The 14,334-nt window shown below is 54.7% G+C and overlaps 1 protein-coding gene across 1 annotated transcript in view; it reads right to left on the minus strand.

The window, feature by feature from the left end:
• Positions 1-597: 597 nt before the first annotated feature.
• ANKMY1 (ankyrin repeat and MYND domain containing 1) overlaps positions 598-14,334 on the minus strand; it is a gene marked incomplete at its 3' end in the record, with an annotated part of 41,193 nt that continues 27,456 nt past the window's right edge. The window contains exons 13-17 of the mRNA XM_080671157.1: positions 11,780-11,893; positions 11,279-11,444; positions 8,531-8,609; positions 7,740-7,900; positions 598-716 (exon numbers count right to left, since the gene is read on the minus strand). Coding sequence (XP_080527283.1) covers positions 598-716; positions 7,740-7,900; positions 8,531-8,609; positions 11,279-11,444; positions 11,780-11,893 — 639 coding nt within the window. The remainder of the gene's footprint in view (positions 717-7,739; positions 7,901-8,530; positions 8,610-11,278; positions 11,445-11,779; positions 11,894-14,334) is intronic.

Raw genomic sequence — 14,334 nt, forward strand, 5'->3', positions numbered from 1 at the left:
GTCCTGAGGCCAGGCCTGGTGGCATGTCCTGATGGTCCAATCTGGCTCTAGAGTCCCGCTGTGCCCTGAATCATTCACCAGAGTGGAACTACTGCTGCAGCCACCATGCCTCCATAAGCCGAGGCCTGCATGGTCCTTGGGGCGAAGCTGCCAGCCCTGTCCTCTCCCCTTCCCCCCGCCCAGGTGCCTCTGTGGTCATCTAGAGACTGGAAGCCAACACAGACATGAGCTGCTGCTGGGTCCCTTTATTTGGGCATCACAGCCCACACCAGCAGCCTGGCAGACATTCGGCAAAGCCTCTCTTCCCCAAAGCCTGGAGCGCTGAGGGCTTGGTGCCGCCAGCCCAGAACCCCGGAGTGTGAGGGGCAGGGCCCCCCAGCACGGACAGCACGCCCTGGAGGGAACAATGAGGCTCCGCGGAAGGGCTCCCCTGGTGCTGCAGCCCTGACAGCCTGGGTGCAGTGGGGCTGGGGTACCTGTAGAGCAGTGGCTGCCTGCTCCCCTGGCCTCCACAAGCCCAGGGTGCCTGGTACCCAGCTCTTCCCCCTTCCTGGGCGCTGAGGCCCACTCAGCCTCGGGGCAGGTGGGCAGCCATGCTCATTCCTGATTGTAGCTGGTGTACATTTTCTTGAACTGGCACTGCGACCCCTTGGTCTCTGGGCACTTATTCGTGGGCTTCTTGAACTTCTTCCTGATCTCTGACAAATACTTTCTTCCTGTCAAAAGGGAGGACACAGGTAAGGTGGGCATTCGGCATAGGACAACCCGCTGGGTCGCATCAGGGGTCTTAGTCCTGCCCACCCTGGGCCAGGCCCCAGACCATCACTGTGCTTCCAAGCCTGGCCCGCCCTCCATCCCATCATTCCTCAAAGGAATCTGGAAGGCCACAGACATCTTGACGATCCACACTGATGGGCAGACAGCCACAGACAGCAAGTGTGCACTCAACACACTTGTGTGCACACACACGTGCAAACACACAGGAATGCACACTCTGCTCCCCTCCAGGTGACAACATTCCTCTGTCCAGAAATGATGTTTACAGTCAAAGCACTAACACTAGTCCAGGATGGAGAGCTGATTCCCCCAACCCTCCTTCCCTAGTGAGTAATAAGAGGTCAAGAACAGGGTCTGTCTCCCTGCTGGAAACCAAAGACAGATGGCAAGTTGCATGTCAAGGCTGCCAGAGATGGGGACAGGGTCTAGGGAGGTGATGGGCACTAGAGGGTGGGATCCCGGGAGACCAGCTGGCCCTCCAGCCTTCCCCAACTCTGCACATTTGAGACCTCTCCCAGATAGGACCCCACACCAAAGTGAAACCTCAGAGAATCTAAACATTTCCACCTCCTTTGTGTGGCCTGAAACTATGAACTGGGACTTTCCTGGTTTCCAGCATAAACCCATTTCCATACCCAACCTGGGGAAGCAGAGAAACAAGCCAGCAAGGTCTCAATATATGCAATGACCAGGAACCGGACCGGCGGTCCAGTGTGAGAACAAGAAACCGGAGAAAACACAAGGGGAGTCTAGTTTGCGAGGTCACAACACATAGAGGCCAGTCCCGGGGCCTGAGAGGTGAGGGCAGCTGAGTGTTGTGTGGTCTCTGGGAGGAAAATGGAGAGATGGAAACTGTCAGGTGAGAACAAGTCTATTTTTTAAACAAAAACAAAAAAAGAGATTGGACACAGCATCAAGTGCAGCTGAGACTTAGACCCCTTGCAGAAGGTGGGTGCCCCCGGAGGTGGGCCGGCAGGAGCTATAAGAAGCTGGAGGTGGGACCAAGGCACCCCCATGGAGAGGAGAGCCTGGAGCCTCATCCACAGGGTGGCAGTTGGACCCACCCCAGGCAACAGATGCTGTCTGACATTCTGGAAATTGTGGTGTCTCCAGGGCCAGAGGGGTGGGGAGAAGAGGCCACTCACAAAGGGGGCCCAGCCACTGGCGATCCCCATGGAAAAGAAGAAAACGGGTCCCTGCTGCATGCTACAATAAAAAAAAAACAAACAAAAAAAAAAACATGTTTTGAATGAAAGGACTGAAACATGGAAATTCAGGCTTCAAAACCTGGAGAAGACATAGAACACATGACAGGGGGAGGGGGAGCAACTTCCCCAAGACACTGAGCCATGGGCTGCAGGACACGATGGGCCACCACAGCGCCTAGGCATTCAAGCCAGAGAAAGACCATGAACAAGAACACAAACCACACATGAAACTAAGCCAGGACCTCGGTCGTTGGAGGTGGAGGGCAGCACCTGGCTCACCGTCAGTCCCAGGGGTGGGCAAACTTTTTGACTCGAGGGCCACAATGGGTTCTTAAACTGGACTGGAGGGCCGGAACAAAAGCATGGATGGAGTGTTTCTGTGAACTAATATAAATTCAAAGTAAAGGAGCGGAGGGGAGAGCAAGAGAACCGGATAGAACAGCCGGATCCGGCCCGCAGGCCGTAGTTTGCCCAAGGCTGGCTACACCCATGGCCAGAGGAAGTGCAGCAGGACAGAGGGAGTGGGGGAGGGCAGGTGCCCGGCTTCCTAGGCTCCCAGGGTGAGCAGGTGGGCTCTGCTCTGTGGAAGGAAACCCTCAGCTCCTGCCCTATGGCTTCTCCATGCTTCCTGGCACCTGACTGGCCACTTTCACCACCCGTCTCTCCAGAGAGCACAGCACGCTGGATTCTGGGAGGAATCCTGATGCTGGCAAATTCCAGGCCATTATTGACATCACCAACATTCCAGCCCGACACCAACACCCTCTCTGGTCCCCAGGCCTCCTCCCCAGCTGACCCTCTCCCTTCACTCCCATCTTCCTGGCCTTCTCCTCCCCTGACCTTACCTGGTCACCCCTCAGGCATGGGACTCAGGGAGTGGTGTCCTCCAGACTGGTCCCTTCATCTCCCATCCCACCCCACCTTCCTTCCATCTAACCAGGACTCCGCAGCCCCGGCTTCCATGCTTGCTCTGAAATCACCATCTGTCACCCTGCAACACCCCACATCTCTGTAGTCCTGCCTCCCATCCAGCCCACCTAACTGCTCGCCATGTGGGCCTCGTGGGGCTGGGCCAGGTGGTACAGAGCTTGGCACAGAGTGGGGTCACAAGGTGCCCTCCCCAGACGCCACAGCAACTGCCAAGGATGTGGAGTGAAGTGGCCAGTTCCCATACATTCCGAAGATAGAGGCAACCTAATTTCCTGAGGAGCAGGAAGTTCTGAGGAGAGAGGTGGTGAGGATGGCAGGGGTGGGTGGCCTCCCCAGGCAGTCAGCCTTCCAAGGACATGAGGCTGCGGGCCAGATGGGTGTGGGTACGCCGCGCCACCCTGACGCCATAGCAGACAGATCATGGGACAAAATGCAGTCCAAAAGGAAGTTAAAGATTTACGTCGAATGACTGACTTTACTGGAATGATCCGGAAGACAGAGTGCCTTGTGTCTTTTGAGAAGGGGGTGGCTGAGAGCATTCCCGAAAAGTCACAAGGCAGCCTGCAGCTGCCACTGTCACCTAACACCACACAGCATCAGCCAGTGTGCCGTGGAGGGATAAAGAAAGAGCCACAGTCGTTGGAAAGGCACGGGCAGGGACACCACGTCCGCAGAGCCTGGAGCTGACCTCCCAGCACGCAGGACAAGGATGCATCACGGCCACCAGATGTCACTCGGTGTGGGTAGGAGACACATGACATGAGGTGAACCTGGGGACTCCTAGCTGGGTTGCCCCATCCATGGGTGCCCAGGACCCTCTCTGCACCGGCCGTGAGCACAGTCCCGCCCTGTGGAGCTGGCAGACAGCACTCATCCCCCACAAACAGCAGTGTCCCCTGTAGAGTAAGGTCCTACAGGGGACCAGTCACAATGTCCGTTATCCTATTCTGGGTGCCCAGAGCATGCAGGTCAGAGGGCAGTGCTCACCACATAAGTATGCCTGGAAAGAGAGGATGTGGCGGCCTCCATCTGGGCGCAGGAGGAGGGAGTGCTCCAGGTAGATGGGGGCACAGTCAGACACAAGGGGCGTCGAGTGACTAGTAGGGGAGGCCAGGGGGGAGCAGCAAGGACTTTGATGGACATCCTGCACTTGAACACAGGCGCAGTCCACTGGCCTCTGTGGCATTGGAGCAGGGGCTAGGGGTGGCGGTGGCAGGAGGTTTTGGAACTGGCCAGATTGCGAAGAGCTGAGCAGATTTCCTGAAGGACTGGATGTGAGGTGAGAAGGCACGAGCAGTGGATGGCAATCCTAAATGAGGTTAAACCATCAAGCCCCAGCACAACCCCGCCCCCCGCCCCAACTGCCTGGAGCATGTGTCCCAACCAAACAAAAAAGTGACAAGGTCTAACAAGACATTGTTCATCTGAGTGAGGGTGGGTGGCGCAAGCACATTTCACAAGGATGAGCCTTGGAGATGGGTCCCAGGGATGCAGGTTAACCAGCAGAGCATGGCCTCCTGCACCTGGAGCTCGTGTGCAGTGACAATCACCACCAGTCACTGGGAATGTGCTGGCTGTGGGGGGTGCTCACCTCACACACAAAAATTAATTCTAGGCTGCTTACAAAACTACAGGTAAAACAAGAATGCTTGAGGCTGTGCATACCCCCCTGTGATCTCATCTGGGGTAGCTTCCTCAGTCCCCAGCAAACCAGACCCTGGAGCTCAGGACAGATGCAGCACCCACAGAAAAGAAAATCCCAGGCAGCAAGTCAAATGGGGAGGGAGAAGGTGCCCCGACCCAAGGACACGAGGAGGGTGCTGGGCTCCAGGGAGCTCCTGCAAGTCAGGAAGAGCCACACCCCCGACCGACAAGAACGCGGGAAACAAATGCCACGTGGTGTGGAGAGGGCAAGGGCACTAGCACTTCCACGAATTCCTCAGGACACAGGAAACGTCATTCCTGAGGAGTTCAGGGCAGACGGGCTCTATCCCTCCCAGAGAGCGCGGGAACCAACCCGGGAGACTCCTGAAATCTGAACACTTAGCCTCTTGTAGTTCCACCAAAGGGAAACCCAGGCCAAGGCGTGTGTCGCATGTTGACAAATGAGCAAAATGACATAAATGCCCATCAACAAGGCACTGGGCGGACACGTGCGAGATGACACAGAGTGGGGAAGGCAGGTCAAGGTCACAAAATTGCCGTGTTTTCATTAAAAGTGGGGGTGTGAAAAAGCAGTGTGCATGGGGTGCTGAGGATGCACACAAGTGTGTGTGTGTGTGTGTGTGTGTGTGTGTGTGTGTGTGTTAAATCGGAAAGAACATGCTCAGGATGCTTATCACTGAGTGGAAGGTTAGGGTAGTTTTCACTGTCATCTTGTCTTTTTCTAACAATGAGCAACTGTTGCCTGCAACACAAAAATAAAACTGCACCTGGGGAAAGTTATGTTGCAGAAAAAGTTAATAGCAAAGATAGATGTTCATGGCTTTAGAACATATAGAACAACATGCTTTCACTTTCAAGTGCACATGTGTGTGCACGTGTATCCTGCACAAGCCTGTGTGAGCATGTGTGCATGCGTCTGTGCAGACAGAGGGGGTTGGCAGGACACACAGCAGTGTCAGCTACAGTAACTTCCGGGTGTCAGGATAAATGTCATTTATCTTTTCTTCCTTTTGCATGGGGTGGATCCTGGGATGGAGCAGAGATGTGGGCCCTTGGGAAGCCCCCAAACGTCCTCAGAGCACAGGAGCACCTTCTGGCAGTAATCTCTGCTCACAAGTACAAGGTGAATTTCCAAGTGCTCATTAGGAGTGTTTTCCCTGCTGGCAGATGTATTGGGATCCACCCACACCCCTTCTTGGGGTTCACACCCTACTCCCAGCGCCTCACCAGGAAAGCGCCCCCCAGCCAGGAACCCACTCACCCAAGGTCACATTATGGGATTGCGACTGGGTGCAGCACAGGGTCCTTGTCCCCTCTGCCCAAGAGGCTTCCTCACCCCTTACAGGAATATCGCCCGGAGCCCCCAGCAAACTTCCGGATAAGAGACCAGGAAAACCAGGCAAAACCATGACTGTGGGCAGGACTGCCTGGACCAGCAAGGAGTCAGTCTGGCTGAAGCCCTGCACAGGCTCCTTTGCCCCTTCCCCAACCCGTCCCACCTGCCCCCACCACTCTGCCCTCATTCCCACTGCCCCCTCCCACCCCACTCCATAAAAGCAAGTCCACCACCCACTGCCCACTCTCCTCATGCCGTGATCCTGGCTCATTATCACCCCATGCCTCCTCCATCTGGATCATGGTTATTTCACATCCACTGTCACTAACACCACCCCCCGAACACACCTGCCACACACTGACAACACCCTGGAGCCTTGGGGAGGAACGGGAATGACACCCCTCACCCCATCCCTTCTGAGCCTCGGATGGAGAGCAGAGATGCGGGCTCCTGGGAAACCCCCAAATGTCCCCAAAGCACAGGAGCACCTTCTAGTAGTAACCTTTGCTCCAGGTCTGACCCACATCTGCCCAAAGATGGCCAGGCCCGTGTGGAGATGAGAAGTGAGGATGCCCCTTGGAAGCTCTGGGCTGGCCCGTGTACAGCTGAGCCGCACAAACAGGGTTAAAAACACACCCAGTGGGACCACTTTATTGTGAGGTCAGGAGAGAGTCATTGCCACAGCCCCTCATGCAGACTTCCTGCATTAGGCTGGAGGCAGCCCCAGGTGACCCCAGGTGCGGGTGCCAGCAGGTGAGACTCGCGGCTTTGGCATGGAGCGTGCACCTTTACAGAGATCCTTCCACCCTGAGGCTCTCTTCCTCCATGTAGGGCCCTGGGCAAGGAACTGGCAGAGAGGAAGTCCATGAGGGGCACTCCCAAGGAGGCACAGGCGGGCGCAGGAGAGCGGACCCTGATGCAGCTCGCCCTCCTGGCCACACCGCCTGGAGGAGAGCTCAGTATGTGTGCTCTGTGTGCTGGCTCCCCTGCGCAGCCTGGTGCCGAGAGCCCTAGGGTGTGGTGCCAGGCAGTGCCTTGCACCCTGGTTACGTGTGGGGTACTTGGCTGATGGCGCTTCAAAGGTGGAGCCTCGCAACCCCCCGCCCCTGTCCTGGGGTCCCTGAGCCCAAGGTGCTGTGACCAAGGTCCGGGGTGCACCCCATAGTGAGCCTGTTACTAAAGGCCCCATTTTGCAGAGAGGGAAACGGGGATGACAGGGAACGTCAGAGCTCAGAGAGGATCGGCTTCTGGGGCACAGTCCAAGGGCAAGGGCCAGTCAGCCCCTCCGTCCGCACCAAGGACAAGTCCTGAGGGAGAGCCCACCCAGCCAAGTCCCAGCCTTGCCCATGAGGCCGCCCTCAGAGCACTACTGGCGAGGGGTTGCCTCAGGTCACTCCCAGGGAAGGGAGGGTAAGAAGAGGGGGTGTTCCCAGAGCAGACATCTGCTGGCCTCCACATTCCCAGAGACATCTGAGAGGGCAGGCTATGGGGAGCCTTCCTGTAGCAGCCCCAAGGTCAAGTGCCAGTGCTCCAGGGAAGCCCGTGTCCACCAGGGGGCCCAGGTGTCCAGTGGAGCTGCCAGGCGGGCACACCACAGGAGCCATGGGCACATGGGGCATGGCGTCCACTGTAAGTGGGGAAAGGCCAGGTTGGCTCAGTGCCTCCCTGTCCCCACACAAGCCTAACTGGGGGCTCTGGAAAGTGGCTTGGATCGCACAGGTTTCAGGAGAGATGGGGACCCTCACTCGGCCACCCCACAGGTTGGTGCCTGTGCCCTTAGAAGCAGCAGGCCCACAAGCAGCCCGGCCGGCACCAGGACTTACCGATGGCCGTCAGGGTGCCGCAGTCCCTGCTGTGGAAGTCGGCCCAGGCTTTGGTCTTACAGCTCTTGCTGCAGGTCAGGATCCCGTAGCAGCGGCTGCAGGGCAGCAGGCGCACCCCGATGGAGCGGCCACACTGGTAGCAGAACTTGAAAAAGGGAATCCTGCCAGGGGGCCATGCAGCTGTTGGCCGGTGCCTGCCCCCTATGCCACCGACCCAGCTCTAGGACCTTCCCCATATCCTCTGCACGCGGACAGAGACCTGAAGTCCTGTCCAGGGATGTCCAGCACAAGCCGTTCAAAACAGAAAACAAGCACCATGCCCAGATACCACCTGAGGGCTCAGACAGGGCTGGGCAGGAGACTGAGGGACCCTCACGTGGGAGGATTTCTGTGTCTTGTTGGAGGAACAGCTCTGAGCAGGCACTCACAGGGCTGTGGGTGAGCAGGGTATACCCTCGAGCTCTGCTTCAGCAGGCAAGGGAGCCCAGGTGGGCAACCACCCTTGTCTGCCATCCATCACCCTACCCATGCACCAGGGTTTACTGGGCAGATGCAGTCCAGGATGCCCACAGGGATAATAAGGCATGTAGACATACAGAGACTATTCTAGGGGAAGGAGCCCGTGGTGGAGGGCTAGGAGGGGTATGCGGCACAGGGTGCACAAGGCAACACACATCTCCCACCCAGCTGCCCCCCAGACAAGGAGCGGCTCCTCAAGGGTGCCCTGTGGCCCCCGCTGCCACCCCATCCTGGCCCATGCTCATGGCGAGCGGGGCCACACGGCCACTTACTGCTCCAGCTCCTCCAAGTGCAGGTCCTTGGGCAAGCTGGAGCCCCTTTGCTTCAGCCTGTGGCAGGGGATCAGCTGCGCTGTACCCAGAGAGACCTGCATTAGTCTCCCTGGCCCTCCCGGTGTGCCGTAGTATCTACAGATAGAGGGAGCACTGGCTGCCTGCCTCATCCACCCTCCTGAAGCCCACCCAGGGACCTCAGGGAGGCAGGACCCCAAGCCTTGACATCCCATGACAGGTCTCAGGAGGCAGAGTGGGACTTGGCCTGGAGGGGTCGGGGCGCCCAGGGCCTCTTGCTTGCCTACCCATCTGCAGCCCTTTCTCTGTGCCATCGACAGACTCGGTGTCCCCCTCACCACGCCATTAAAAGGCCATGGGGCAGCACCAGGTTTCTCTGGCCTCGCCCAGTGCACAGCTTCCTCTGGAGGGGGGAACCCTGCTCTGCTCTCTGGCCACTGCAGGAGGGTGCATAGTAGGCCAGGGTCTGGAGGGCAGTGAGTCCCCCATAATAACCACAGTTTCCACCATGTCCCTGCACCATTCTCTCTTTAAATGGCACCTCATCCCTGCTGGCCTCCACACCCCCCGAAAGGCCGCCTAACCTCTGCTTCCTCACCACCCCTTCAGACACAGGAACCCCACAAGGAAACACTTGCTGGCCATGAGAGCAGGAAGGTGGGAGCCCTCCTTCCTCCCCTTCCTGCGCCCACCAGCACTCAAGCTTGGTGGGGATGAAGACATGGGCCCAGGAAGCCAGCTCTGACAGTGCACGCATTGTCAGGGCAATGTTAGGAAGGCCATGTGGCACCAAGGATGCTTCTGGGACAGGTGACAATAAAAAACATACAAGGGATCTGGTGCCAGAGCTTCACAAATTGCTTCTTTAAGATGAGACATGGAAATGGGAGGAGGGCATTCTTGAGCATCAGTTGAGATATAACTCACATGCCACCCAAGTCACCTATAAGGTACACAGTTCAGTGGCTTTTAGTGCATTCACAGGTATGCGGCCATCACCACAAAATCCATTCTAGAACATCGTCATCACTACCAAATGGACCCAGCCCCTGAAATTGCCATGCCCCTGACTGCCCAGCCTCAACTCCTGGTGACCCCTATCTACTTGGTCTGTGGCTTTGTCTGTGCTGGACATTTCATACAACACATGGTCCCCTGTGACTGGATTCTCTCCCTGAGCATCATGTTTTCAAGGTTCATCCACAATGCGGTGTCAGGGCTTCACTCTTTTTTGTGGGTGAATAATATTCCATACGTGCATTTGCCACGACTTGTTCATTCATTCATCAATTGATGGATTTGCGGGTTGTTCCCATCTGGCTTTTGTGAACCGTGCTGCCATGAACATTCATGTACAGGTGCTGGGGGACACGTTTTCATTTCTTCTGGGCACACAGCTGGGAATAGATTTGCTTGGTGACGTGGTGACTCTGTGGTTAGCATCTGAGGTCTCTCCAGCCCGTCTTCCGTTCCCATTCCCACTAGCGGGGCGGGGAGCTCCCCTTTCTCCTCCTCCTAACCTACACTTGTTACGTTTTGATCACAGCATCATAGTGAAGTGACACCTCGTGTGGTGCATTGTGTTCATCCCTGATAGCCAATGATGAACACCTTTTCATGGGCGTGTTGGCCATTTATATCTTTCTTTAGAGAAATCTGTGTAGATGCTGATGTAACCTAGACTGACTCCATCTCTGTGCCTGATTTCTTTTCCATTCGAGTTTTCGTGCTGTGAACTCTGACCTAACTGCGCTCACCAGCATGCCAAGGCCTTATCGTCAAGGATGAGCTGGCTCTGTAGACTGACACAATATAGCCATGGAGGTTTTTGTCAGTGACGACCAGAACAACACAGCCCGAGACAAATGTCAAACTAGGTGCTGGCATCAAATTTAAGCAACTACGCATCACAGGACCAGGAGGAGGTACAGCTCCTGGCTACAACGGCAACTCTGTCCCTTTGTCTGGTCATCTATTAGTACCTTAACCATCCTACAAAACATTTACTGTGACAACTGTCCAGACTGTGGGTCGCCTCCGCTCAGTCCCATCTCTGAAAGTGATTCAACCCCACGACCAAGTGTTACATTCCATGGAACGACTTGCCTCCTTTTCCAGTCTCAAGGGGGTCACGTACCTTCACTCCACCATCAGACAAATTTCTATTCATGTTTTTTGTCCAGTTTTTAATTCAATTACTGCATTATTGAGTTGTGACAATTTGTTCTACATACAAGTTTCTTATGAGATGTATGATTGACAAATACGTTCTCCCATAGGTTGTCTATTCACATTTGCTTTTCAGAGAGTGGAATGGAAGGAGGGAAGGGAAAAGAGAGAGAGAAACATTGATATGAGAGAGACATATCGATTGGTTGCCTCCTGCACGAGCCCAGACCATGAGGCAGGGAGCAAACCTGCAACCCAGGTACATGCCCTTGACAGGGATTGAATCCACGACCCTTGGGTACATAAGCTGACACTCTAACCACTGAGCCAAGGTCAAATTGAACTAATTTTTATAGGTGATCTGAGGGTCAAATGTCATTCTCTTGTGTTTGGATAACCAGTTGTCCCAGCACCGTTTGTTGAAAAGACTGTTGTCCTCACCCCTATTAAAGCCCTGGCGGCAGCAGGACAGGTCTCTCTCATGTCCCTTCCTGGCCCAGCCCCTCCCATTCCACAATTGTCAGGAAAAACACGGCCTCGGCTGCACCCACGGCCACCCACCTCTCTTGCTCAAGTACAGCACCTTTGGGTCCCACTGGCTCTCCTTGGCCAAGACGGCGCAGCGCAGCTGGAAGCCCATGTATTCCAGGATCCGCTTCCGGGCCACAAACGTCTCCCGCTCTGCCGGCATCAGCATGTGGAAGGGGCAGTGGGCAATCTTCCGGTCCTGCGGGACAGCGCCAGTCACCGCGGGGCACCAGCTCCCACCCCGGGGAGGGTGGGTCCCACGCCCAGCTCTGGCCTATCACCAGGGGAGGGATACTGGGTGGGAAGCACACATCCTCTGTCGGTGCTCATTGTGAGGACAAACCAGGAGAGCACTCCAAAAGCTAGGCACAGGCAGCCACGCCTGCGAATGCCCGGGTGCCAGGTCTTCTCTTCCAGAAGGCCAGGGACACTCTTTGGTAGGAGGCATGAGGGGCCTTTGGCCCAGCTTTGCCCAAGAGATGCTAAAGGCCCCAGCTGCACCCCTATCACCGACAGGAAACTCAAAAGCCATACCTGGAAGAATTTGAAATACCCGTAGTCGACGACTGTGCCCACGGCCATCTTTTCCCCTTGCGTGAGTGTCACAGGGGCCAGGACGTCGGCCCCATAATTGATGAGCAGGTCAATCTGCAGAGAACAGAGCTGCATCAAATGCGTGTGAACACCCCGGCTGCCAGGATTGTGTGTAGGTGTGTAGGAGGTAGATGTATGCATGTGTGTAGATGCGTAGGTGTGTGCATGTGTGTGAATGTGTGTATGTGTAGGTGTGTACATGTATGTATGTGTAGGCATGTACAGGTGTGGGTGTGTGTATGCATGTGTTACTTCTCGCACACAGCGCGACAAGGTCTCTGGCTCAAGATTTATCACCAATTCCAACAGGGCTCCCACCTCTATCCTGACCAGGGAGCACGTGCATTCAATAAGAGGCTTTATGGCTTTATAGTTTTAGCCAGGAAATTTAACCAACCCAGCAGGCTCAGGGCATCCCAACATAAATAGATGAAAAACAGCCCATCACCTGCAGGGTACTCACTGGACTGTTAGGGTCTACCTGCTGACCATTGCAGGCAGGGCCGGTGTTAGAGGATGCATGGTGGCTTCCTGAGCCAGGGTCCTCACTCTCTCAGCCTGTTTAATATTCATTCTTCACAAACTTGGAAACCCTGGCGACACCATGAGTGAAGCTTCGTGGGCACAGAACCAGGCATCTGGGGGCAAATGCCACCAAACACCAGCAGCCAGTGTGGCCTGACCAGGCCCAACTCATGGGTCTTTGGGGTGTGAGTGGAGTTTATACACGGATTCCTTATGGCGATGGTGATGTCATGCCAGGCCTATGGCGAGCAGAGTGGGAGCCAGTTTTCCAAAGCCGTGGGAAGAAGCTGCCCTGATCCAACCCTAGGCTCCTCTCCTCTCCTGTCCCATCCCCTTCCATCCTCTCCCCTCCCCTCCCTCATGCAAAGCATGACAACCTTCCTAACAAGCCTGGTGCACCACTGAGGCTCCAGAGGGCTCAGCATGTTGCACAGAATCACATCCCGTAAAGGAACGATGGAGAAAAAGCACTGGATTCTACCGAAAAGTGCTTATCTAAATTCTAGCTAAATCTGTAAAGCACTTAGAAGGAAACATAGGACAAAACCTTCACAAAAATGGACTTGGCAATGATTTCTTGGATATGAAACCAAAGGCACAGGCAACAAAAGGAAAGGTAGACAAACCGGCCCTCATGAAAATTAAAAACTTCTGTGCATAAAGGATACTACTGCATTGTAAAAAGGTGGCACGTGCATATGAGAAAATACTTTAAATCACATATCTGAGAAGTAATTAATGTCCAGAATACAGAGAGAACTCTTAAAACTTAACAAAAAACAATTTCTAAAATGGGCAAAGAACTTGAATAGACATTTCTTCAGAGAAGGTATATGAATAGTCAACAAACCCATGAAAAGATGCTCAATGTCATGAATAAAATTAAAATAAAACCAATAAGATACTGCCTCACACCATCAGGATAGTTACTATCCAATAAACTCAGAAAAGAACAAGTGTTATCGAGGATGTGGAGAAATGGGAGCCCTGTGCACTGTGGGTGGGAATGTAAATTGGTGCAGCTACTGTCGAGGTGGTTCCTCAAAAAATGAAACATAGAATGACCACATGACCCAGCAATCCCACTTCTGGGTAGATACCCAAATTGAAAGCAGAGTCCGGAAGAGAGATTTGTACACCCATGTTCACAGTGACATTATTTAAAATAGCCAAAAGTGGAAGCAACCTAGGTGTGCGTCAATGGTCCAATACACAATGTGCTTTATACACACAAGGGAATATTATTCAGCCTCAAAATAAAAACATATCTGACACCTGCTACAACATGGAGGGATCTTGAGGACATGATGCTGCATGCAATAAGGCAGACATAGAAGAACAAACACTGTGGAATCTAATGAACAAAATAGATCCAGAGACATGGAAGCAACTGCCCTCCCTTGCAGGCCTGGTTCCTCCCAACTGCCCTCCCCTGCTGGCCATCTTGTGGTGGCCATCATGTGTCCACATGGGGGCAGGATCTTTGACCACATGGGGGCAGCCATCTTGTGTGTTAGAGTGATGGTCAATCTGCATATTATTCTTTTATTAGATAGGATAGAGGCCTGGTGCATGGGTGGGGCCAGCTGGTTTGCCCTGAAGGGTGTCCCAGATCAGGATGGGGGTTCCCTTGGGGTGTGGGGTGGCCTGGGCGAGGGGCCTGTGGTAGTTTGCAGGCTGGCCACGCCCCCTGGAGACCCAAGTGGAGGCCCTGGTATCTGGGGTTTATTTATCTTCTACAATTGAAACTTTGTAGCCTGGAGCGGAGCCAAGCCTTCTGCTCGCTCCGTGGTGGCAGCCATTTCTTTTGGGATTTATGTATCTTCTATAATTGAAACTTTGTAGCCTTAAGCGGAGGCCAGGGCCGGCCAGGGTATGCAGAAAGCTTGGCTTCCTCCATCGCCGGGGGCAACCCTAGCCTCCTGCTCTTTCCAGCTCCGTGGCTGCCGCCATTTCTGTTTGGATTTATG

Source organism: Plecotus auritus (genome assembly GCF_963455305.1).
Source record: "Plecotus auritus genome assembly, chromosome: 5".
Lineage (NCBI taxonomy): Eukaryota > Metazoa > Chordata > Mammalia > Chiroptera > Vespertilionidae > Plecotus > Plecotus auritus.